This window comes from Anabas testudineus, chromosome 10 (genome assembly GCF_900324465.2).
Source record: "Anabas testudineus chromosome 10, fAnaTes1.2, whole genome shotgun sequence".
NCBI lineage: Eukaryota > Metazoa > Chordata > Actinopteri > Anabantiformes > Anabantidae > Anabas > Anabas testudineus.
This window is the reverse complement of record NC_046619.1, coordinates 15138099-15160005: the sequence shown is the minus strand read 5'-3', so window position 1 is coordinate 15160005 and position 21907 is coordinate 15138099. Positions and strand designations below refer to the sequence as shown.

Genomic DNA, 21907 nt, shown 5'->3' with positions numbered 1-21907 from the left:
ACCAGCAAAGCCCAAGTAACATATGAAGCAGGTGCTGCAAATAGTGTTTAGAAAATAAAACCCTTTTTGTGTATTTCCTGCACCCTGGTCGAGCTGCTGTCTCAAATCATCCACATTAATTAATTTTCCCTGCAATAAGACACGCAGGCCTGTCGCTGTGTGTGAAAGCAAGGAGAGTGGAGAAACCTTTTTCTTTGTCTATCTGCCAACAGCATCCTGTGACCTGCTGCTTTTAGTGGTTTTGACCCCAGTATAAATGTATTTCCCAATTTGATTTGCTAATATTTGTCAGTCAAGGATAATTTAGTCATTTGTCTCCCATACAGCATCTCAATTTGCCTGTACAACAAATAGATTGTACACCGCTGCACCTCTGGCAGTAAAATCTCCATGGCACATTGACAATGCTCTATATTAGTCTCAGACAATTTAAGTCACTTTACAGTTTATATTGTTTGTCTTTATTCTGGCAAAGGGCGCCAGTGTGTGTTCACACAGCTTAATGTAAACTTACTAATGTCTCTGTACTTCTCTTTGACGTTCTGAGTCCACTCATATTTTCTCCTTTCCCTTTCTCTCCCTGTTCGTCTCTCTACCTCACAGCGAGTGGATTTACCTCTCATTGTCTGAGGACACGTTTCAAACATCCAGCTGACAATGTTTCATGTGCCAAATCCAATACATTTCAAATAGACCAGGATTAGGCAGACTAAATCCCATTTGGTGAAAAACATAACTGATGTGAAATGCTTTTACAAAGGCAAACTAAATTTTGTCAACTTGGTCTCCATGGTTATTGATTCAACACATGAGGCTTTGTAAACCTCCCCACATTTTCTCATTTCATCTTCTTTTCCTAAAGCTCTTCTACACTGACATTGCAACCAGGAACTGTTGTCCTCGTTTGAACAAGATATTATTTTACTCTTTCTATTTTTGAGTAATCTCTGTCTACATTTCTTACCTGCTGCTCTTCAAAGGCTTTCAAATCCCTTGAAGAGGGGCAGCAGCGGAAAAAGACACAGGCAGTTAACTAATGGAGAAGCAGGTGGTCTGTGTGCATGAATTTCTATTGTGGGTATTCGTGGTGGAGAGGGATTAACAGCGCAATTTCCTTTGATTTAACTGTCTGTGTGTCTGTGTCTGTGTGTCGTCAGGGGTCCATAGAGGAGCGGCTGAAGCAGCTACAGGATGCACATAGAGACTTTGGCCCTGGATCTCAGCACTTTCTTTCCAGTAAGAGTCCTCTTCTGCTATTTGATGTTGTTGCCTCATGGCGCACCGACCTGTGCCGTGCTGTGCCACGGCACCGTCTCAGAGTTTGGGGGGATGAAAAGAAGGTTAGGTGTATTTCAGTTTTGTTGTGATAAGGCTGTAAAATGTTTCCAGCGAGTGTGTATACGCGTGTGTTTATGTGTATTCAGGTTAGAGGTGGTGCTGGCAGGCTTTGTTCATCTGTCTTCATTGGTTCCAGCACACTGTTGTAATAACCATCCCCAGTGATGCTCATCACAACAGTCATTGCTCTCATTTGAGCTGAGTAACGTTTGTGAATTTCATCTCTTCTTCTACCTGCTGCTCTTCAAAGGCTACGGACAGCTAGCAGGGGGGCTGAAAATGTGATTTACTTTGCCTAGTTTCAACTAATGAAGAAGTGGAAATGCTGTGTGTTGCAGGGCCCTCTGTGTGAGTGTATCTGTAGTGGTGTTATGTACGTGTGCGTCTCTGCTGTCCTCATGAACCCCATCCAGTTTTATTGCTGTCACGCTGGCTCAGAGATTCCATACTGGGGCGTATATAGCAGTACTCCACAGCCAGCTCAGCCCACTGCATAGTGGAGGAGCATCTGTGTGTGTTTTTAATGCAGCAACATTTCAGTATGTTGTTGGCTAAACAGTGCATATTAAATGTGGTATAGTGCATGTTATGCTTATTGCTTATTGTGGTTTAATATAGGTTTAATTATGTAGTACATTTTCTGCAGAACTTAACTTACAGTATGTATATTTTTAGAAGCTTTTTACTACAATATATATCTATCCAAGAGCTAATTTTCAGATTTTGAATTTATGAATTTTAATTACCGGGGGAGTATTTTTAAAATTGTGTTATTACTACCTATGTTAAGTACATGACCTGAATATTTACTCCACCACAGGGTATGTGGGTCAGTTTGTGTGTGTATGTATAATTCACATATGCAGAGCAACAACATGTAAGTCTGCACTGTGCAATGTCGTCCTACAATAATGAACCATGACATTGTGTGTGCGTGTGTTTGTTTGCATGTATGCCTCTGTGTCAGTGTGTCTGCCTCTTGCTTCTTCCAGTGCAGTCTGTCCTCTTTGATCCCCATCTGAACCCCCTGTGGTTCCGTTTGGAGGCGGCTGCAGTCACCCTATCTCACAGACTCCTCTGCCTCCCTGTATTCTATTAGGCCGTGCCAAACACACCAACACTCTGTGGAAACCCGACACAATAGGCTTGTCTCTTTGGCTTTACTGCCCATGTTGTACACCGGAGCAGCTCTGTTAAGAATGTCTGGATGGGCCCGTTGTCTGGACACGCTGTCAGGGACATTGTGAACAATGGTTTTTCATGCATGACATGCCTATTTTAAAATTGATTTAGTGTCTATGCGTTTGCACAGGTTCAGTGCAGATACCGTGGGAGCGTGCCATCTCGCCAAACAAAGTGCCCTACTACATCAAGTAAGTGCAGCTTCAGGGTTAGAGTCTGCATTTTGGGAATGTATGTACTTTTTCCATGGCATGCTTTGAAGCCATTACTCATTCATTTACTTAGTATTGCAGTGATTGGATGGTAGTATTCCCTTATTTATTGGGACAGAACATTATGTTTATTCATTCTTTATTTCTCAGTGAGGGGTTCTGTTATTAGTCTTTTATTAGTATCCATAACGTAAGTAACTACCTGCAATTTACATTTGTTAGCAATATTCAACAGTTTCCATGTAGTTTCAAAGTTAAGATGTAATCTCTGCTGTCTGTGCCTTTGGTTGCACAGTGAGACTTTGGCCCCTGATCGCTTAAGTCTCATGAAAATGAGAGAGTGAGTCTTCCACTACTCACTCTCAAAGCTGACTACTCTGCTTATGCAAAGCTGGTGATATTTCAATCAGCATTGTCTTGTGCTTATGGGAAAGGGTGCTACTACACACTACTGAAGACTACTGAAACCAAAAAAAGCACATAAATAACAATATACAATTGACTTTTTTAGGATTACCATCATTATGCCAACAGAGGGAATTACTAATGGTTTGAATTAGTTTAGGAGACACGATGCCGTAACTTCAGGTGTCCCTTTGTCTGTAAAGATCCATTCAAAAATAATGGTATAAGTAATTATCAGTAGAACCTTTGCCCAGCACATCTCTCGCTGCAAACCTTAACTGACCCAAATCTAGAAAAATTATGTTTTTATCATAATACAAATTCTGTATTGTAAATGTATTAATTTTCCATATCTGTACATGTCTGTATCTTAAACTTATTACTCTTACAAGCAAATTTAAAAGAAGATGGCCGGTTTAGGTTGGAACTATTGAGGAACTGTGAAGCCTATTTGCTTTAACTCTTTTACTTCATCAATACTTCTTCACCTTTAGAGTGCTGCTGGCTTCATCAATGAAATGAGTTTGTGTGTGTGTTTATGATTGAATGATGGTATTTCTATGTTTGCAACCTTGTAACTGTGCAAGCGTTGGCACAGTTCAGTCTACTGCAGAGTATGAGTATTTATTTTCTTAATCATTTGCAGCAGAACCTCTTGGGTCTTGTTTTTGTCTGCTAGTCAGTTTTTTATGGGCCATATTACTATACCAATGGTTTGGGAGTATCTGAGTAGCACTCCATTGGGTACCAATCAATGAGCACTTGCACAGGTAAAACGATGAGTGCTGCACGAAAAGGCCCTGGGGAACTAGCAGACTTCCTGCTTTAGTGTTTTTTATTTATTTTGCTGCACTTTTTCACTTTCCTATGTTAGCTTTTTCATTGGATTTATTTTTTGATAGTGTATCTTCAGAGTGCGCTCATGGAGCTACTAGTGGGGTTGGAGGGTGGTGTAAAAGTATGTTTTTAAAGTGTGTCTATGAGTTGGGGTTTCAGCCTTTTAAGTTACTGGCAGTGTTTCGCCAGCAGAGCAGTCGTGGGACATAACTTTGATGCCTGAATACTGAATCCTTTATCATGTTTGACAGATATCTGTCTTGTAAACAATAGTTGCCCTGTCGTGCCCTCTCATTTTTTTCTTTTACTACTTTCTGATCTGGCTCATTTTTACTATCTACCACACCTGTCTTGCTCTGCTCCCTTGGTTCATTTGTACTCCATTTTCCTTTCATCTTTCTGGCCTGTAATGTGCACCTCCATCGTTCACAGATTCTTCTGCCTTTGTTTCATTTTTCTGTCTCTTCTTAGCCATCAGGCCCAGACAACGTGCTGGGACCATCCAAAGATGACAGAACTGTACCAAGCACTGGGTGAGTAAGGAGACAATTAAAGCAACCCTCCGAGTTGTGCTCATTCGCCCAGGACGCCCACTGGGTTGCAGCAGCACCAGCAGCTTCTGCTTTGAAGGATCTGTCACACAGCTCATTAAGGACTCTGGATTCCAAACACCTTAGGGACTGCACTGCTACTGCCATTAACCTGCGAGGCCCAATTTGCTTGCAGTGTCATTGCTTTTCGCTTAGCCTTTAATTAATTGTGATTAAACAACATCATGTGTGTTATTGTTAATCTGATCTGACACAGGGAGTTTGCAGGGACTCACTGTCACACAGACACATACTGGATATGCATGTGCACTGACACATACACACATGATATTAGCAATATAGTAATCTGCTAACGACTTTTGCAGTGGTTTGATAAACAGGGCGAAAGATAGTAATGTGTAATTCCACAGTGGCACATTGGAGTGGTGCAGGATGGGTTTGTTTGCCCTCATCTTTTAATTTACTCTAATCTCTTTCTATTTCTCTCCCTTCATTAGCGGATCTGAATAACATCAAGTTCTCAGCATACAGAACAGCTATGAAGCTGCGGCGAGTTCAGAAAGCTCTGAGATGTAAGTACAGTATGTCATCGAAGGTATTCCCTGTCTGCAGTGCTGGAATTGCTGGTTAAGTGATATACTGTTATCTCGAATTATCAGTAATCCACTGTGACAAGCTCTGTCAGGGAATGAGATATAACGATTAGCTGCGGCACATTTCTTTATCAAGATGTCAAAGAAATCGTCATTCTTCGCTACACTACTCGGAAATGTGATAAATATTCTCATCAGTCTCCATCATGACTGGGCTTTAAAATGTAGCAATCAGTAGTATTGATAATCAAGAGCCACTTGAGGTACTCAACCACCAGATTCCTTCCTCGATTTTCATTGTGACCTGCATCATTTGGCATGTGAGGTAATTAGAGCTATTAATTGGTCCATTTGAGTTACAAAACAGAAGGCAATTAGTTTTTGCTGCATGACTGAAACTTAAATGTGTAGCCCATCAAGGTCACAGCACTTATTATAGCCTACTTGGGCTAAATTCCTGTACTTCCTAATGATTGCTCATTCCTCCAGTGTTTCTCACACTCTTTCCGCTCCTGGTTTTTACAACCTCAAACCTTTCTGGTGGCCTTTTTTTCTCCATCTTTGCGCTCTTTGCACCATAATCCCACCTTAATCACCTCTAACTCCTGTGGACCCCAGACAATATTCTCCAAGTAGCCAATTTCACACTTTTCCTTGTTCATGTTCACCCACTGTCCTTGTCGTCTGCCTTCTCCTGCAACCTTCCTGCCTCCCCACTCTCTCCCGTCTCTTTATCCCACGTGGATGTTATAAAAACTCACCATACTTGGACCACTGTGAAAAACCTTTTTCAGTTACTCTCCCTCTTTCTTTCTCTTGCCCGCTGTCTTATCTCACCTTCCTCTGGTCTACTGGATGATATCGTTACAGAATTTAATTGCCAACTTGCCTTGATAACTGCAGAATTCTCACTCTCTCTGCACACTTTGTGAATGATTGAGCAGCTGCGTAAGAGCCCATCAGAAATACATTTTTACGTTATTCTCGTCCAGCGTTGAGAATACTGCCGTTATCTCCTCTCTATGTTCTACCTCATTATCATGCTATCCAATTATACCTGGCATCAACGGACACCCTTTTAGCTCCACTCCTAAGAATGGGCCATCAAATTAGTTTAGAAGAGCGAAATCAAATTTGTGTCACTGCTCTTGAAACATCTGGTAGGGTTTACAGTAAGTGGGCAAAAAGGGTGAATAAGCACTGCTGTCACCTGTGCCCTCATTTGTGGAGGTTAGGATGATGGTCACAGTGTGTGCCTGTGTGTGCTTTGAAAGTAAATGTGCAGTCGTGTATGTATGAACATTGGTGTTTGGGCTTCAGCATGTGAATATGCATTCCCTTGTATGTGCTTGTGTTTAAGTCTTGAATTACTGGCCTTGCTGAGTTTATCTTATTTCATTTCATTTATTAAAATAAAATTGAAATGTGACCCATGCACACAACGCATCATTTCACAGTGTACGTGCACATAGTCATAATAAGAGCATCATAAACTTGTGAGCATTTTATATCTATGTATCTGTGTGTGTTTAGTGGATTTAGTAGCACTGAGCAGCCTTGTGGAGGTGTTTCGGGAGCAGGAGCTGCAGCAGGGGGAGCATGTGATGGATGTGGTGGAGGTGATTCACGGTCTGACAGCTCTGTATGAGAGACTGGAAGAGGAGAGGTCCATTCTGGTCAACATCCCACTTTGTGTTGACATGTGTCTCAACTGGCTGCTCAATGTCTATGACAGGTGGGTACGCTGGGGCGAGATGTTTCCATCAAATAACCACAGCTTTCATATACCTTATATGTGTGGCTGGTAATCACGTTGCCATCTACACATCCAGCAGGCAGTATAACAACAAGTATCCCTTTGGAGTTTTGTGACCGATTTAAGCCCTAATTTAATTTGATTTTTAGCTCATTTTCGGTTTCAGCTCATTCTTTCAACAGCGATTGACTTCTTCTCATGGAATAAGGAGCAATACTAATTTAAACTGACTTAAAATGTTGACCATATAACCTACATTGTGTGCAGATCAGTAAAAACAAACCTATGAGACAGTAAAATCTCATTGTTAAGGCATCGTCTAGGATAGTCAGATGTCCTGTCACTTACCTGGATTGCTGCCTAAAGGGGTTTGTGTCGATATAATTCAATTTAATAAGTGTTGGGGAGTAGTAGTGCAAATGTGAGAAAAGTTATATAAAGCCTTCTGTGGCTCCAGAGGCATCAATGTCTCAAAAGAAATCTGAGGGTGTGGAGTTAGAAGTGATCTTACCAGACCTCTGTAGCCTGCTCCTCATCCATGCTTAAGGCTAGCCGCTCAAGGCCAGGAGGGAAACATGGGTGCCAGGTTTTAGCAAGAAAGCAAAGTCAGGGGACACGCAGAGGATGGACACGGGCAGATTAACTGATGCTCAGTCATAGTTAGACATAGTCAGGTTAGTGCTGGTAAGGTATGTTCTACTATTCTTCAAACATAGCTTTTCTGGTAGTTGAGTCACAGCAACTGGACTTTTTCTTGTCCAGAGACATGAGGGTTATACATTGAGACTGCTGACAGAATTCAGAATTCGTGCATCAGTGTTAGTTGTGTTTTTATTACTTTAGATATGAAAATGTACATCTGGAATGTAACCTTCACCCAGCTGGATCCCTATTGCTTTTTCCTGATTTAATGCATTAAAACTCTCTCTGGTACCTTAAAAGTGCATATTGCAGGTTAACCACTGTGAATTAGTAGGTCGGAAAATAGTGTAGAAACTAGATATTCAAAAAATATATATATCTATAGAGAAAACCTCAACGTTTGGAGCTGTTTTTGTAAGGGAGTAAAGAAAAAAAAAGAACTGACTGTGAGCTGGGGCAGCAGTGTGAAGAGCTGCTGTGAAAAAAAGACCATTTATCTCTATTTTAACCACTTAGTCTGATTACTTTAAAGTACGCTGACTGAATTCCTTTTGTGACGTAATTTGACGCAGTGCTCACATTGTCCACTTTTCCTCTAACTTTCTGCCCTTATGTCTTGTAAAGTTGCCAATCATGACTGTGATAGATCATATGATGGCCCTTTATCAGGTTTAGTAAAGGTTACACAGCCTTATTTCTAAGGCCCCGCTAAGAACTCACATCATATTAGGTCATTAGAGTCAACATTAGTTTAAAAATAATGGAGCATTAGGTAAATAACACTGTGCATGGCGCGGCACAAAGACTCACTATTTGTGACCTCCTTCCACCGTAAACAATTACTACAAAAGCTAATTTGAACAAATCCTCTAGGTTGTAGGACAACAGTCTGTCTGCAGATTGATGTAACCAGTCCAATGGCTTCGTGAACAGACATCTATAAAGAGACACAGCATGGCTAAAGCGTCAATAACAATGTCCAGGCAGAGGGCCAATTATCCCTTCTGAGACACGGCAGAAACAAATCCTCTCTCACACCAACATTTACAACGTCTTTGCTCCTGATTGACTATTTTGTGCCTTCTCCAAAAAGAAAGCACCGAGCATGGACACAGAAATACAGGAATAACCCCACAAGTGCTGTAAATTCAGCTGGTGGCTCTTAACTACTTGCTGCTAATGAGAGACAATCAGAGACTTTATCCTCTGCATAAATTTCAGTAATTGCTTTTTGTTTTCCAATAAATAGTTGCAGTGAATCTGAATTAGGTGTGTGTATGTTTGTCTATTTTTATGTGTGTGTGTGTGTTTGTGTTTATGCCAGTGAATGTACATTACAGTAAATCACTGTGTTTGTGTGTGTTTGTACACGCATGTGTGTCTGTGTGTGTCCTCTAGAGACGCGTCACACTAGCAGGGTGTGCCGGAGTGACGTGTCCCCTGAGGAGCAGCACTGGGGTGCATATTGAAGATGGCATGCAGCACAAAGCAGATACTGTGTTTAAGATGCTGACAGGCGTCCCCCATGTGCTCCCTCCCTCCTCTGGACCCACTGCAGCACTGAATCTAATAGGGGAACAACAGTAATGCTCTTGTTATGACTTTTCATATTTCCCCTTGTGACCCTGTGGGAATTTTTTCGACCTGAATCTAAAAGTTTCACTTTTTTGTGTTTTGACCTATTGGTGCATTTAAAAAAAAACATTTAACATTTAATACAACATCACATTCGATTGACTTTGATACTTTTGATTTGACGTTCTCTGATGAATGTGATGTTCCTGATTTCTCACTTAACAACTCAAATGTCAATTTCATAAGCCGTTGGTTTCAGCAGTAAATTCTTCCTTTCAGTTTTGGCACCAGACCTGTGAAATCACAATGTGAGCATTGACATTGCGTTTGTCTCTCAGATGCAGTCCGTCTGCTGCAAGTTCTCCATATTTTATTCCAAGCGGAAAAACATTAATGTGACCCATTTAGGCTCTGGCCAGGGCACAATAGTGTCCATCTCACTGGACAGTGATCAGACCCTTTATTCAGCAGGGGATCCTCACTCGATATGAGGATAATTATGTGTGCGTAATTTGTGTTTTGTGCACGTGTGTGTCTATCTGTATGTGACATTGTGGTGTATGCGAGCTTATAATGACTCTTTTGGGCATAACCCATGGACAAAGCACTCAAAGTCTCTGTAGTGCTTTAGTTACTCCGTATGTGCTCTAATATAATTTCATACTGATTCAAACTGCTTTGACCCATGTAATTCCTCCACACCTTGTCCCTCCCAGCAGGGCTAAATAAGTGAATAAATATATGACCAGAACACCATACGTCGTTATTTAAAATAATTTCAATCTAAATTTCTAACCTTCCTTTTTCTCACTTTTCTTTCTTTAGTGCTCGAAATGGCAAAATGCGAGTTCTCAGCTTCAAGATGGGATTGGTAATCTTGTGCAATGCAGATGTCCAAGAGAAGTACAAATGTGAGTGTGATACTTGCTCGTGTGCCTAATCCATCTCCTCAACTGCAAACAAAGAGCCAAAACAAAGTGGTCTTGATTGCCAATATTACATAAAGATAACCACTTAGTCTAATGGAGGAAATGACTCTGCTGCCATAATGGAGAAAGCTTTCTTTAGTGCCGCAGAGCACACTGGGGGCTTTCAAAGGATTGCTTACCGAAGACACCATTCATACGCACTCCATTTCTCTGGCTCTCATTCTCATTTTTCTTCTCAAGTCACAGGTCTGGTGCCTACCAAAAAGCTAAGTCCTTTCTCGGTTTTTTGATTGATGATGCTGTAATGTTTTTATAGTGTGCCACTCTAGGCTGAGATGTAGTTTTACTGTTCTACTGTAACCCCGTCTTACAACTCATTGTGTAAATATAGGTAAAATTCACTTGTGAGCTGCCAATAGGTGGCCCTGGGACAGCTACAGTTGATGAGACAACACTAGCAAACTCATGCCAAGGTTATTCATGCTTGGCGCACCATCTGTGTCAGCCCTTAAAGTCTGAAAGATAACAGATTTGCCTTCATTTGAATGGTCCCTGAGGTGAGCCAGCCCTCTTTTTCTGGGTTCAGGTAGACATGTGGTGGCCTTAACAGCCGCTTCTGTGACTGATCCCATTTTTGCCAACTCCAGACATCTCTGGAATAATATTTGCAAACAAATATGAAGCATTTGCATCTACCCACTTTCAGATACAGATGGTGGGTGTTTATTCCATCACCTTTTTGGCTGTGATTCAGAACGGAAATGCATGTCATACCTTGCATCTATAAAGAGCTGGTTTGCACATTTTATCTATCTATCTATCTATCTATCTATCTATCTATCTATCTATCTATCTATCTATCTATCTATCTATCTATCTATCTATCTATCTATCTATCTATCTATAATATGGCTAATTTGTAGAACGTGAAGTAAGATGAGGATACTTACCAGCACTTACAGTGTTTTAGTAATTTGTAGCTTGGTAAATCCAGAAAAACATAATCTTACTGCAGGGTTTGAAACACTGCATACTGCGTGTTTCAGATGTAACACTCCTATATACTGTGTGCCCTTAAAACATGTTCAAACCTAATCTCTGTCAAACAGCTTAACAAAAACATTTAAAATGTCAAACATGTCTCAGCTCAGGTTATGAGGACTATATAGAGGAGCCTTTTTAACATGCAGGTGTTCGAGCCAAGGGATGTCCCTGTAGGGTTGAATAACTACACAAAGATAGGCATACATGGGATGCTTATACTGAGATTGTGCAGCACCCTCACATGCCTGTCAGCATTCATCTCCTCAGTGACAGCCAGAGTCAGAGCTAGCCTGGTAAAGGCCTCATTCAAAACCTGACAAGACTCCACTTATGCAGCTCTTTCATCTTTAAGCAGACCAGCCATGCCACTAATACTGATTCTGTCTCTGTCTATATGTCACTAAAGTGAGTTTTATTCCACAAAACTAGGTTTGGTTACCTGAAATTCAGACTCACTGTTAAAATATAGATGAAAAGAAGTTCTATTGCTGCAATTTTGATAAACTCAGCATATAGTTTGTATACAATAAAATAATATACATACAATGCAAACAATGACCTATCTCAACAGATCAATAAAAATGTATGCACGTGATTATAATACAAAAAAAATAAGATTACTTACTGCTAGTTACTGCTAGATGATACATATGTGTATTTTCTGTAGATTTATTCCGTCAAGTCTCTGGTGCTGGGGGTTTGACAGACCAGCGTCACCTCAGCTTGCTGCTACATGAAGCCATCCAGATCCCCCGCCAGTTGGGTGAAGTCGCAGCTTTTGGGGGGAGCAACGTGGAACCGAGTGTCCGTAGCTGCTTCCGCATGGTGAGGACACCGTCACAAACAGTACAGTATGCATATCAGTGCATACCTAAATACATCGACTGAGTCATAGTTTGCTGAGCATATCAACAACTAATCAACACAGTCATAAGACTATTTTCATTGTTTGAATCAGTAACTTCACACCAATGAGAAATTGTGAAGTGAAACTTGAAAATCCACTTAGTGCATTTACATCATACTGATGCATCTCAAACTTAATATTAATAATATGTTTAAGTGCTTTCCATCACAATCCAACTATGACAAAATAGTTTTCAGAGGAGGAAGTTGAATATAATATCTATGGAAATGGAGAAAATCATAATTATTCTGCATAAATAAACCCTAACTGCACAATACTCAGAATATTGCCTAACAAACATTGCATCACATCAATATTGCATTGCATATAAAATGCAGTGAATGAGAGATGATGCATGTTCCTATATAGAGTGTAGGTGAAATCCAAGTGTAAATGGGAAAGTTAGCTGATGGAATATTGATGTGATGATGCAAGATCACAGAGTCCATTAGCGCACAATGGGAACTAATTAGGAGATGAAACATTAATTAATTCCTCTTTTGCATGTTCCAAATGCGTCAGAACGTGTACGTTTGGCACAGGTTACAGGACCTTTACCTTGTGACATTCAATACAAGACACCAGATAATTATTCAGGTGTTAGGAGAGCAGGCCACAGCTTTTTTTGGTGGGAAGCCAATGCAAAGACTTTTAATTCCTTCATTTTCGAGGCAGAACCTAATTATACTTACTCTATTCTGGTCCATGCTTGCTGTATCAGCTATGGCTGATTAAAATCAATTCGTTTCTCAATTGAACATTTAGTGGCAGATAAAATATCCATGTAATGCAAATTGGGGGGGGTGCCACACTTGCCACACTTGCCACACATTTCTCACTTGGCTTAGAAATGAGTGACATTGATTTGTGAAGATGGAGTATGACATTTTCTGCCACTTCAAATAGATAATGACTGTTAGACTCTGCTGGCAGCGGGGCAATTGAAATACAGAACAACATGATATTGTTGCAGGTGTTATGGTTTATGCAGAGGTTATGAATGCAAAGTCAGCTGGGGGAGTAACTCAACACTTAGTAAAAATTTTCATACTTTGTGAGAAATGTTATGCAGAAAGCAGAGTTTTGAGGGATAACTGAGTGTTTATCACTCAACTTTTCCAGTGATATTTAATGCATCCCATCTGCTCAGCGTGCTGCTCTGTGATGCGGTAGCATGCTCAGCATAGTCAGTGCCAGTTCCAGGTGTTCAGTATGCAAGGAGCTGCTACGTATTTGACCTCCCACATGGAGTGAAGCTGGCTACTCTACTAACAGAGAGGAGCTTCTTCGTCCCCAGGAGACTCTACACCTCTATACACCTCACAGTCTGTGTGATCACTGCGTGCACACACACACACACACACACACACATTTAGGATGCTACTCTGCTTGAGCGGTGGAGGAAGCCCCAGGGAAATCAACCTCTTAATGCATCTCTGATGCAGACTTAATGAGAATTTAGCACATCACGGATTTTCAGCGCTTGGCGAGTTATTCTTTTATTAGGTTCACTTCCTTTTTATCCCACTTTCTGGAATTCTCAACAAGGTGTCTCCAGGAGGCATGGACTGCAAGTAGACACACTGTGTACACACAGACACAGAATTGTCTGCTGGGTTTTGGTATAATTGTTTAAGTAGTTACATAAAAGCAAACCTGCAGTGTCACACTCTCTTCTATCTTTTGTATTCTCTTTGATTCCTTTGCAACAATAACTCACTGCGGGCCCACCTTTGGAAAGGAAGCATGCCTTCTCCATCCCATTACTCTGTGTACCTGAATTGCTGTTGGTCTATATTTAGGTTGTTTATAGTTTCCTTCTTTCCTACCTCCCACCTTCCTTTTCCAGGCCCCAGGGAAACCTGCCATTGAGGTGTCTCACTTCCTGGAGTGGATGAGCCTCGAGCCGCAGTCGATGGTTTGGCTGCCTGTCCTCCATCGCGTGGCTGCTGCAGAGTCAACTAAGCACCAGGCCAAATGCTATGTCTGCAAACAGTGTCCAATCAAGGGCTTTAGGTAGGTAGGACAACTGCCTCACATGTAGATTATACGGTATGTACAAAGACACATGAAGAGAAAAAAAGAATTAAAAAAAAAAAAAGATTTAATGTAAAGAGCAAAAACTGTAGAATGAAATAGAAAATAAAATGAGAACTTTAAAAAGGAGAAAAAAGAAAATCCATTCTTACTGTCACAAAAATACAACATACCGTTTAATAATAAGAGAATCAGCCTCTTCTATGCAATCTGTGGGATAATATGTGTTTAATGTTTAAAGCATGAGGCGTAAAGGACTCTAACCTTTCTTTTGTTGCTTTAAGAAATGTGTATTACACAGACTGTAGTGTGCAGATGCTGTTCCTGTTTGTATTCTTCATCTTTAAAAAATTTGGTATAGAAAACAATTTGTGTCCGTGTGTATTCATATTGAAAGTATTATCGCAGTACACAGAAATGCACTAACCCTTTATTCTGCACACACACACACAAACACAAACACACACCTCTGCTGTGTCCAATTGTCTTGCAAACATCAATTCGGCCACTCTGTTATATTGATCTTGACAGGTATCGCAGTCTGAAGCAGTTCAATGTGGACATCTGCCAGACGTGTTTTCTAACTGGCCGCACTACCAAGGGAAAAAAGCTGCACTACCCCATCATGGAGTACTACACCCCAGTAAGACAAATATTATGTAGTGCTGAAACGGAATAAGAATTCAAGGCTCCAGGGATAAATAAAACTATGCTGTACTCAAAACAATAGCTACTATCTCCTGATTCCTGCTGCACGTCATAGATTAGCTTCCACTGTGGGATCTTTATCATCTCTAAGTATGAGTAAGTACCATAAGTAAAGTATACTGTTACATATGCTTACACTGTTCATCCAGATCTGAAGTATGCAGAGACTGAGAACCACTCAGCAGTAACCTCCTTTTTTGGCTCATGCAGTGCACACATAAAATGCTATTTGGAACACACACTGTGCACTAAACCCTAATAAAACCCGAGTCTTAAGTGATTGCATGCACGCTCTTTGAAGTTGAGCTAATTTGTAGCTGTAGCACTGTAACTGGAGAGCTGGAATGTACTGATATGGTGCCATTTAATCTGTAATCAATCCTGAGCTGTAAAATATGACAAAGTCTATCTACAATGATTTTTTTTTTTTACTCTGAACAGTGTTTTATATTGTAAAACTACAGTTTTACATAATGGTTAGTCAGGCAGGCAACCCCAGACTTAGAGAAATAGATAGCAAGTAAGAGAGAAACAGTGGAAGATTTGAAAGAGCACAGACGAGTATTGTAAGAATGCAAAGAGGAAGGACAGCAGGAAGTGAATGACAAGCAGATGAAGGAATATGTTTGGGGAGTCAAAATACAAAAAACAATGCTCTCAAAAGAGGGTGGACGAATTTCAAATGAAGTCATTTTGGAGAAAGCAACATTTACCAGAAATCTTAAGCGGTTTACTTTTTCTCCCAACTATCTACTCTTGCTGTATTCACCTCCTTATGCCTCTCCTCCACCCACCCCACCTCCTAAATCACACTGCAGACGACCTCAGGGGAGAAGATGAGGGACTTTGCCATGACTCTGAAGAATAAGTTCAGGTCAAAGCAGTATTTCACCAAACATCCTCAGAGAGGTTACCTGCCTGTCCAATCTGTGCTGGAAGCTGAGAGCTCGGAGACGTAAGTCCCACACATAAACACTTGCAAATAAAGACATCTCTGCCGCTCATATATCAGGCTTTCACTTACCACACAGCTAAACTCCTGTGGTTGTAGGCTTATTATCACGCTCTTACAGTTTTGGGCACCCCGACCTGCTGAGATGGGTTAAAGGGGAAGATCTGTGTTCAGAATTAACATAATGTTATTCCTATGATCTCAGTTTGGGTCTGGCTCTCTTGTTCAGATGAGCGGGTCTCACCCAAAGGGGAAAAAGAAAGATGAGATTAAAATCCATGAGATCATCAAGCAACATCACTTGGGGCTATGGCAGTACCAAGAAAGATTTAGTATGATTATGAGTTCATGTTTTGGCTGATTGTGTCATTATTTGGGTCGCCTTTTATAACCCTAAACATTACACGAGAAGTATTCTGGACCTTGTTTTCAATAGATGTAGCAATAGAGTTATAAAAAATATTCTATTAAAACAAGCAGTCTTGGATTCAGAACCTCATAACAGTAGGATGAATATACTGTATGTGTCTTGTTAAAATGTACAGGACATTGGTTCCCAACCACACATATAAAGATATAAAGAAATGTAACGTGGTAAACACAGAAAGTAAAATAAATGTTCATCTTTCATCGTCTCGTTTTTGTTAGTATGAAAGGACTAATTGTGTTTATTGTATGCAACTGTCCGGCTTTTTTCTGGACTCCAGTATTTTCTGTTGCTTCCTCCGTCTCAGTATTTTATATATATATTATATTTTTGAATTATTAAAACATGTTTAAGTGATCAGGTGCATCTTTACATCAAGTCACTTCACTGATTACTTTAAATGCAGTTGCAGTACCTCCAAAATTCCCACAGCACCTGTCTGAACACAAACTGGGTACTGGGTAGGTAATACTTGGCATTGGCAAGTATCATTAGCCAAAAAAAGCATACATATATTTTTTTATCATCTCAGGTTTTCAGGGAACAATCTTGAACTACAAAGTACTAATAACTAAAAAATCCATGAAAATACTGAAGTACAGTATTCTTCTATCTATCTATTCTATCTGTCTTTTCTGGAACTAAACATTTGCAGCGTGTGATAATGCCTTGGTCATCTATTCACGTTGGCTTCTGTTGTTTTCCAGGCCGTGCTCCTCACCCAAGTTGCCCCATGCAGACACACACAGCAGGATTGAACATTATGCCAGCAGGTACGTGTCTCACTATACTGGGCTTTATATCAAACAATTACAACACGTCTCTCCCTCCTAAATTCTGTGCTTTCCAAATCAACTCCCTTCTTTATTATATTGACTCCAACCCTGCTTCCACCTCTTCTCCTCCTTTGCTTCGTCTGCTCCCTCACCTTTTAGCCTTCGCCACACACTGATTGAAGTATTGATTTGGCTGTGTTGTGCACTGTACTCCTGCTAGGGTAGAGACTGTACTGCCCAGCAGTTTCCGTCAGTCTTTATTCTCTACACAAAGACATGCTGGCTCATACAAGCCGAGCAGTGTGTGTGTGTGTGTGTGTGTGTGTGCGCGTGTGTGTGTGGAGGTCAGTAGGGTTCAGTGTGCCTAGCGGCTTGTCACTTGCTAGGGCAGTGAGCCCATTGGTCACCTGGGAGCTGTCAGTGTAGATTAGTGTCTGTTAGACAAGTTATAAACAGGGCACAGGACTAAACTCCCACACTTCTGGCAGCTCTGCCCACAGTGCTGCAGAGCTGGACACACACATCGCCTTCCAGAGAGCCTGCAGAGTGTGTACAGTGTGTGTGTGTGTACCAATGTGTATTACTGACTCTGCACACCCTGCCAAAACAGGGGGGGGAGACACACACACACACACCAACAAGAGAGCAGGCACAATTGTCCTTACCCCTCTTATCGCTTCCTTTTTTCCTTCTCTTCTGTCTGCTATTTGCCATTTCTTCTGTCTCCCACCCATGTATTGTATTTATTTCTGTCATTTATTAAATCCTTTTCTTTCTTTCACATTCTTAATATATATATTTTTTTTTACAATTAAATATTGATCGATTTAATTGACTAAATTGCAGAATTTTAATTAAGTGACTAACATTTACATAACATTAGTTATAAAAGAGAATGTCTCCCCTATTTAATGGATATCTTCATAGTTTTGTTGCACAAAAGCAGGTGTTTACCTGCTTGCTCCAACAAAAAAAAGCCTTACGTTAAATCATATCACTGTCGAGTTTCTATAATTGGCTGTGTTGAATTGCTGCCGATGGGAGCAGCCACTTATCACAAAGTTTGCGGTTCAGTCCCTGGTTTCTGCTGTCATATCAAATCCCAGCTGCCACTGATGATTAGTCAAATGTGTTGCATAGTAGTGTGTTGCTGTCAGTGTGTGAGTATGAATAGGTGAATAAAAGGCAAAAGGATAAGATGCAATTCTCTTTGTTTTACAGAAGGGCTATGTAATGCTTTTGCCAGTATATAGTATTGTTTTTATTTTTTTTCTCCCTAACCATGTGTATTTAATTGACCAGTTTTACCTGGCCGTGAGCTGGCAGCCATAAAATCACACACAGAGAACAATGTGAACACACTCCTCCTTGTTTCCAGCATGATCTGAGCACCATCATAATGGGAGTAGACAGCCCTTATAATGGCACTGGTGACTATTTTCTCTGTACTCTGACACTGTGCAGAATTGACTTCAATCGTCTTTTCAGTTCTTTCTTTTCTTTCCCGACTCTCTACCTGTCAATTAATACAGGATATAAAGGGAAAAATCACAATTCTTATTTGAATTCATTTCACGCTTTCATCACAAGTCGCTGCTCACTTTGAACATTAATGGAAAGTCAAAACCATATTAAAATACTGGATGTCACCACTGGCAGGTCAGTGTGTGAAATTCCTTGCCAGGGGTGACATATTAAACAATGTGTAGCCGTCTGTGTGTGTGTGTGTGTGTGTGTGTGTGTGTGTGTGTGTGTGTGTGTGTGTGTGTGTGTGTGCATGTCTATATTCTTGTGTGTATTTTTGCAAAACTGTTTCAGTATATCAGCCAAGCAACAGCTGAGATCCAGCACTCCCGTGACCTTTAATGAGAAAAGCTGTTAGGATTATGTAGGGATGGATGGATGGACCAGCTTTTAGGGTTAAGGTTAGGATTATGTTATTGTTAGGGTTAGGCTAAAGTTTAGGATTAGGCATTTAGTTGTGACAATTATGTGCAAAACAAACGTGTGTGCGCACATTTAGGTCAAAGTGCCCCTCAGTCATTGTAGGGTATATGTGTTTATCCATGGAAATAATGTAGTTTCCAGTAGCCTGATGCTCTTGGGTTGGGAAGACTTTGTAGATTTGTAGTCATGTCAAACACAGAGATTGTATCTGTTTCTTCCTTTGTTTTTCTCCCTCTTTATCTCCTTGGTCCTCCCCACGCATCGATGCCAAGCTAGAGTTCATTCCTTTCATCATCAGCTCTGTTTCGACATCTTACAGATTGATGAGAAGAAGATAATAGAAAACCTCTTAGAAGTCTGGTTCTTAGCCCCACTCTCTATTGTTTCTCATTTCCTCTCATGTTCATTTACTTTCACGCAGGCAGCTAAATGCACATGTATGCACAATACACCCACAGAGCATTTCCTATTACGTTTTTGCCCCTTCATTTCTCATTTGCTCTTGCCCCTGTCTGAGGCCCTGGGCTTGTGGAGGCTTTCTGATGAATAGTGTTGCAGATTGAATTACGAGTGGTCAGGTTCACAGGCTGGGCTTCCTTTAACAGGACATGGATAAATCCTAAATTTCTCAGTCTTCAATGGTCTCACTGGATGCTGGAGAGAAATAGAGTGTAATGTGCATGTCCCTGACAACCTCTACATCACTCTTCCCTCTTCCCCCTCCTTCGATTCCTCACACCCTTAGCGGATGACATTCTGCGAAAGATGCTGCTGCATGGTACGCAGTGTGTTTGTGTATATATTTCATGCAGCACATATGTGTATCAAGGTATGAGAACAGCCACAGGTCTCACTACACATTCCCAGCGTTGAGCTGATTCAGTGTGCTGATAATTACTATAATTCAAGGAAAAAGCCACAGTGCGATCATCACACTGAAATGTAACATTAGCATGATTTGTGGTTGATTGCCACAGTTTGTAGTTGTCAGTTTGAGCGGTACCCACTTTCATCCCACCTACTACTTACTTCTTTACAATCCACAACCTTTTAGATCGTGGATGCCTATGTATGGATGGTCCATTCAGGAATGACCTGTGGAAGTACTACAGGTGGAGAAGGCAAAGATGATAGTGATGGAGTGAAGAGTTTTCAGCCACAAAATAGAGTAGTAGTGTTAAAGTATGTTTTGTGGTTGTGTTGTAGACTGTTGAAGCTATTGTTGGTAATGGTGCTTGAAGATCCACAAAGAAAAGAAAGCAGAAGGATGATGGCTGTGTTGTGTTAGAGGAGGCAGGCAGGGAGTCAGCAGACAGTTTATTATACAGTGTATTATGAGAGATTATTAGTAGTCGGCGTATTGGCCATGAAAGACCAACGCTTGTAGCTGCACACCTCAAAGTTCTGACAAAGATCGCAACTCTAATAAAGAAAATTGATTATAAGAAGCATTAAATAATTTTGTAAAGTGGGAGTAGAGTGAATGAGTGACCACTAGTACTACTATCTGTACATTTTATAGGTTTACATTTTATTTATTTTATTATTTACCAGTTTATTTTCCTTTCCACACTATCCCTGAGAGGACCTGCTTAATGCAGGTTTAATGTAATTGAATAGGGTAAATGTTCACAGTCCTCATTTGGTGTAAAACTGCATTCTGAGGTTTAGATGAAGCTAATTTAAAGCTTCACCAGACTGAATCAATTCCTTTTTCCTATTTCTCCTTTTTGTGTGTGTAGTGCAGCTCAGTAAGGAAACAAATGAGGAAACACGAGGAAACTAGATGCAAAAACAACTGTAACTTTAAAAGACATCTACTTGATTTGTCTAATTTCTACAAGTTGTATCTAATTTCAGTCTCTTTTTTTAGTTTGTTTATTTTGACCACGTCTTTTTACACAGCGGTGTTCAAGCTGTGATTTTACTTGTGCCGCCAGACACAAAGACAGAGTAAGCGCAGTGTATTTTTTAACACGGTAAATTTCTTTCTTTAACACAGCACGTTGTTTATGTACAACAGTTTACAAAGCAGCATGTACAGTGCAGCTGTCCGCTGGCAGTCAGCGGGACATAATGCAGAACTAGGAGCACTGTCCTTGGTCCTGAAAAACTGCATGGCAGCTCACTTCCTGCCTTCTCACACTGACACATGCTTTTCTGTCCATGGTGCTGGGCTGCAACACATTTCTAAAGCATGCTGGTAGACAGCATACTGTATTTCATCAGGGTTTTTTTATACCGTCCTCGTGGACATTTTTATAGCCTGTGATCTGTGGCAAGTTGAATTTTTGCCACTCTGCAGTCTTGTCAGTCAGATGTTTGTTGCAGTCCATAATACTAAAAGGCCAGAGGTCTTACACATACCACTTAAAAGCTAAACTGCACTGATCAGTTGTTTTTATCATGTCTACTTTCCAAGTGTATGCTAATCAGTCTGCTTTTTTTTCCCTTGCATTTGACTCATCCATTCTCCTGTATTTCTTCCTTGTCTATCTGTTTGTATACGTATGTGTGGGTGTCACATGCAACCTGTGTTGCTGTGTGTGTGTGTGTGTGTTTATATAGACTGGCAGAAATGGAGAGCCAGAATTGCTCATTCTTCACAGATAGCCTGTCTCCTGATGAAAGTCTGTGAGTATACTTCCACCCCCACACTACAAACCCCCTCATTACATCCACAACAGGAATTATGTGTGTGTTATGTGTGTACGCTTTTTGCTCTTGATACATTGATTGCTTCTGTGTTTATCTATGTGCTCTACATGTGTGTTCAGCTGTTAAGGAGAGACTGGGTAATCACTTAAATAATAACCACATAATGAAAATGACCCACAGCAAGCAGCGTGCACACAGTTCCCTTTCATCATGCACACGCCTGCTGTGATTAAAGTCTGTGGCTGTGGGCAGATACACAAGCCGCTGCTCAGGAATGAGAGGCGTGTGTGTGCGTGTGTGTGTGTGTTTGTAGAAGTTGGCTGAGTGGCAGTGCAGTGGCGAAGTTACAACAGGGAGAGGAATAGAGATGTTTGATGTGAATGAGGCAGCCAGTAAGGAGCCTCCTCATTGTGGAAAGCTGAGAAAGTGTT

The 21907-nt window shown here is 40.8% G+C and overlaps 1 protein-coding gene across 4 annotated transcripts in view; it reads left to right on the top strand.

Annotated features, from left to right (window-relative positions):
* The window catches only part of drp2 (dystrophin related protein 2), a 132128-nt gene that overhangs the window by 100432 nt on the left and 9789 nt on the right, over positions 1-21907 (top strand). For all 4 annotated transcript variants that reach the window (XM_026358655.1, XM_026358657.1, XM_026358654.1 and 1 more), the window contains 12 exons: positions 1158-1236; positions 2651-2711; positions 4446-4507; positions 5023-5097; positions 6652-6853; positions 9917-10002; positions 11732-11889; positions 13821-13987; positions 14540-14651; positions 15535-15671; positions 16803-16868; positions 21387-21452. In XM_026358655.1, the coding sequence (XP_026214440.1) occupies positions 1158-1236; positions 2651-2711; positions 4446-4507; positions 5023-5097; positions 6652-6853; positions 9917-10002; positions 11732-11889; positions 13821-13987; positions 14540-14651; positions 15535-15671; positions 16803-16868; positions 21387-21452 (1271 nt within the window). The remainder of the gene's footprint in view (positions 1-1157; positions 1237-2650; positions 2712-4445; positions 4508-5022; positions 5098-6651; positions 6854-9916; positions 10003-11731; positions 11890-13820; positions 13988-14539; positions 14652-15534; positions 15672-16802; positions 16869-21386; positions 21453-21907) is intronic.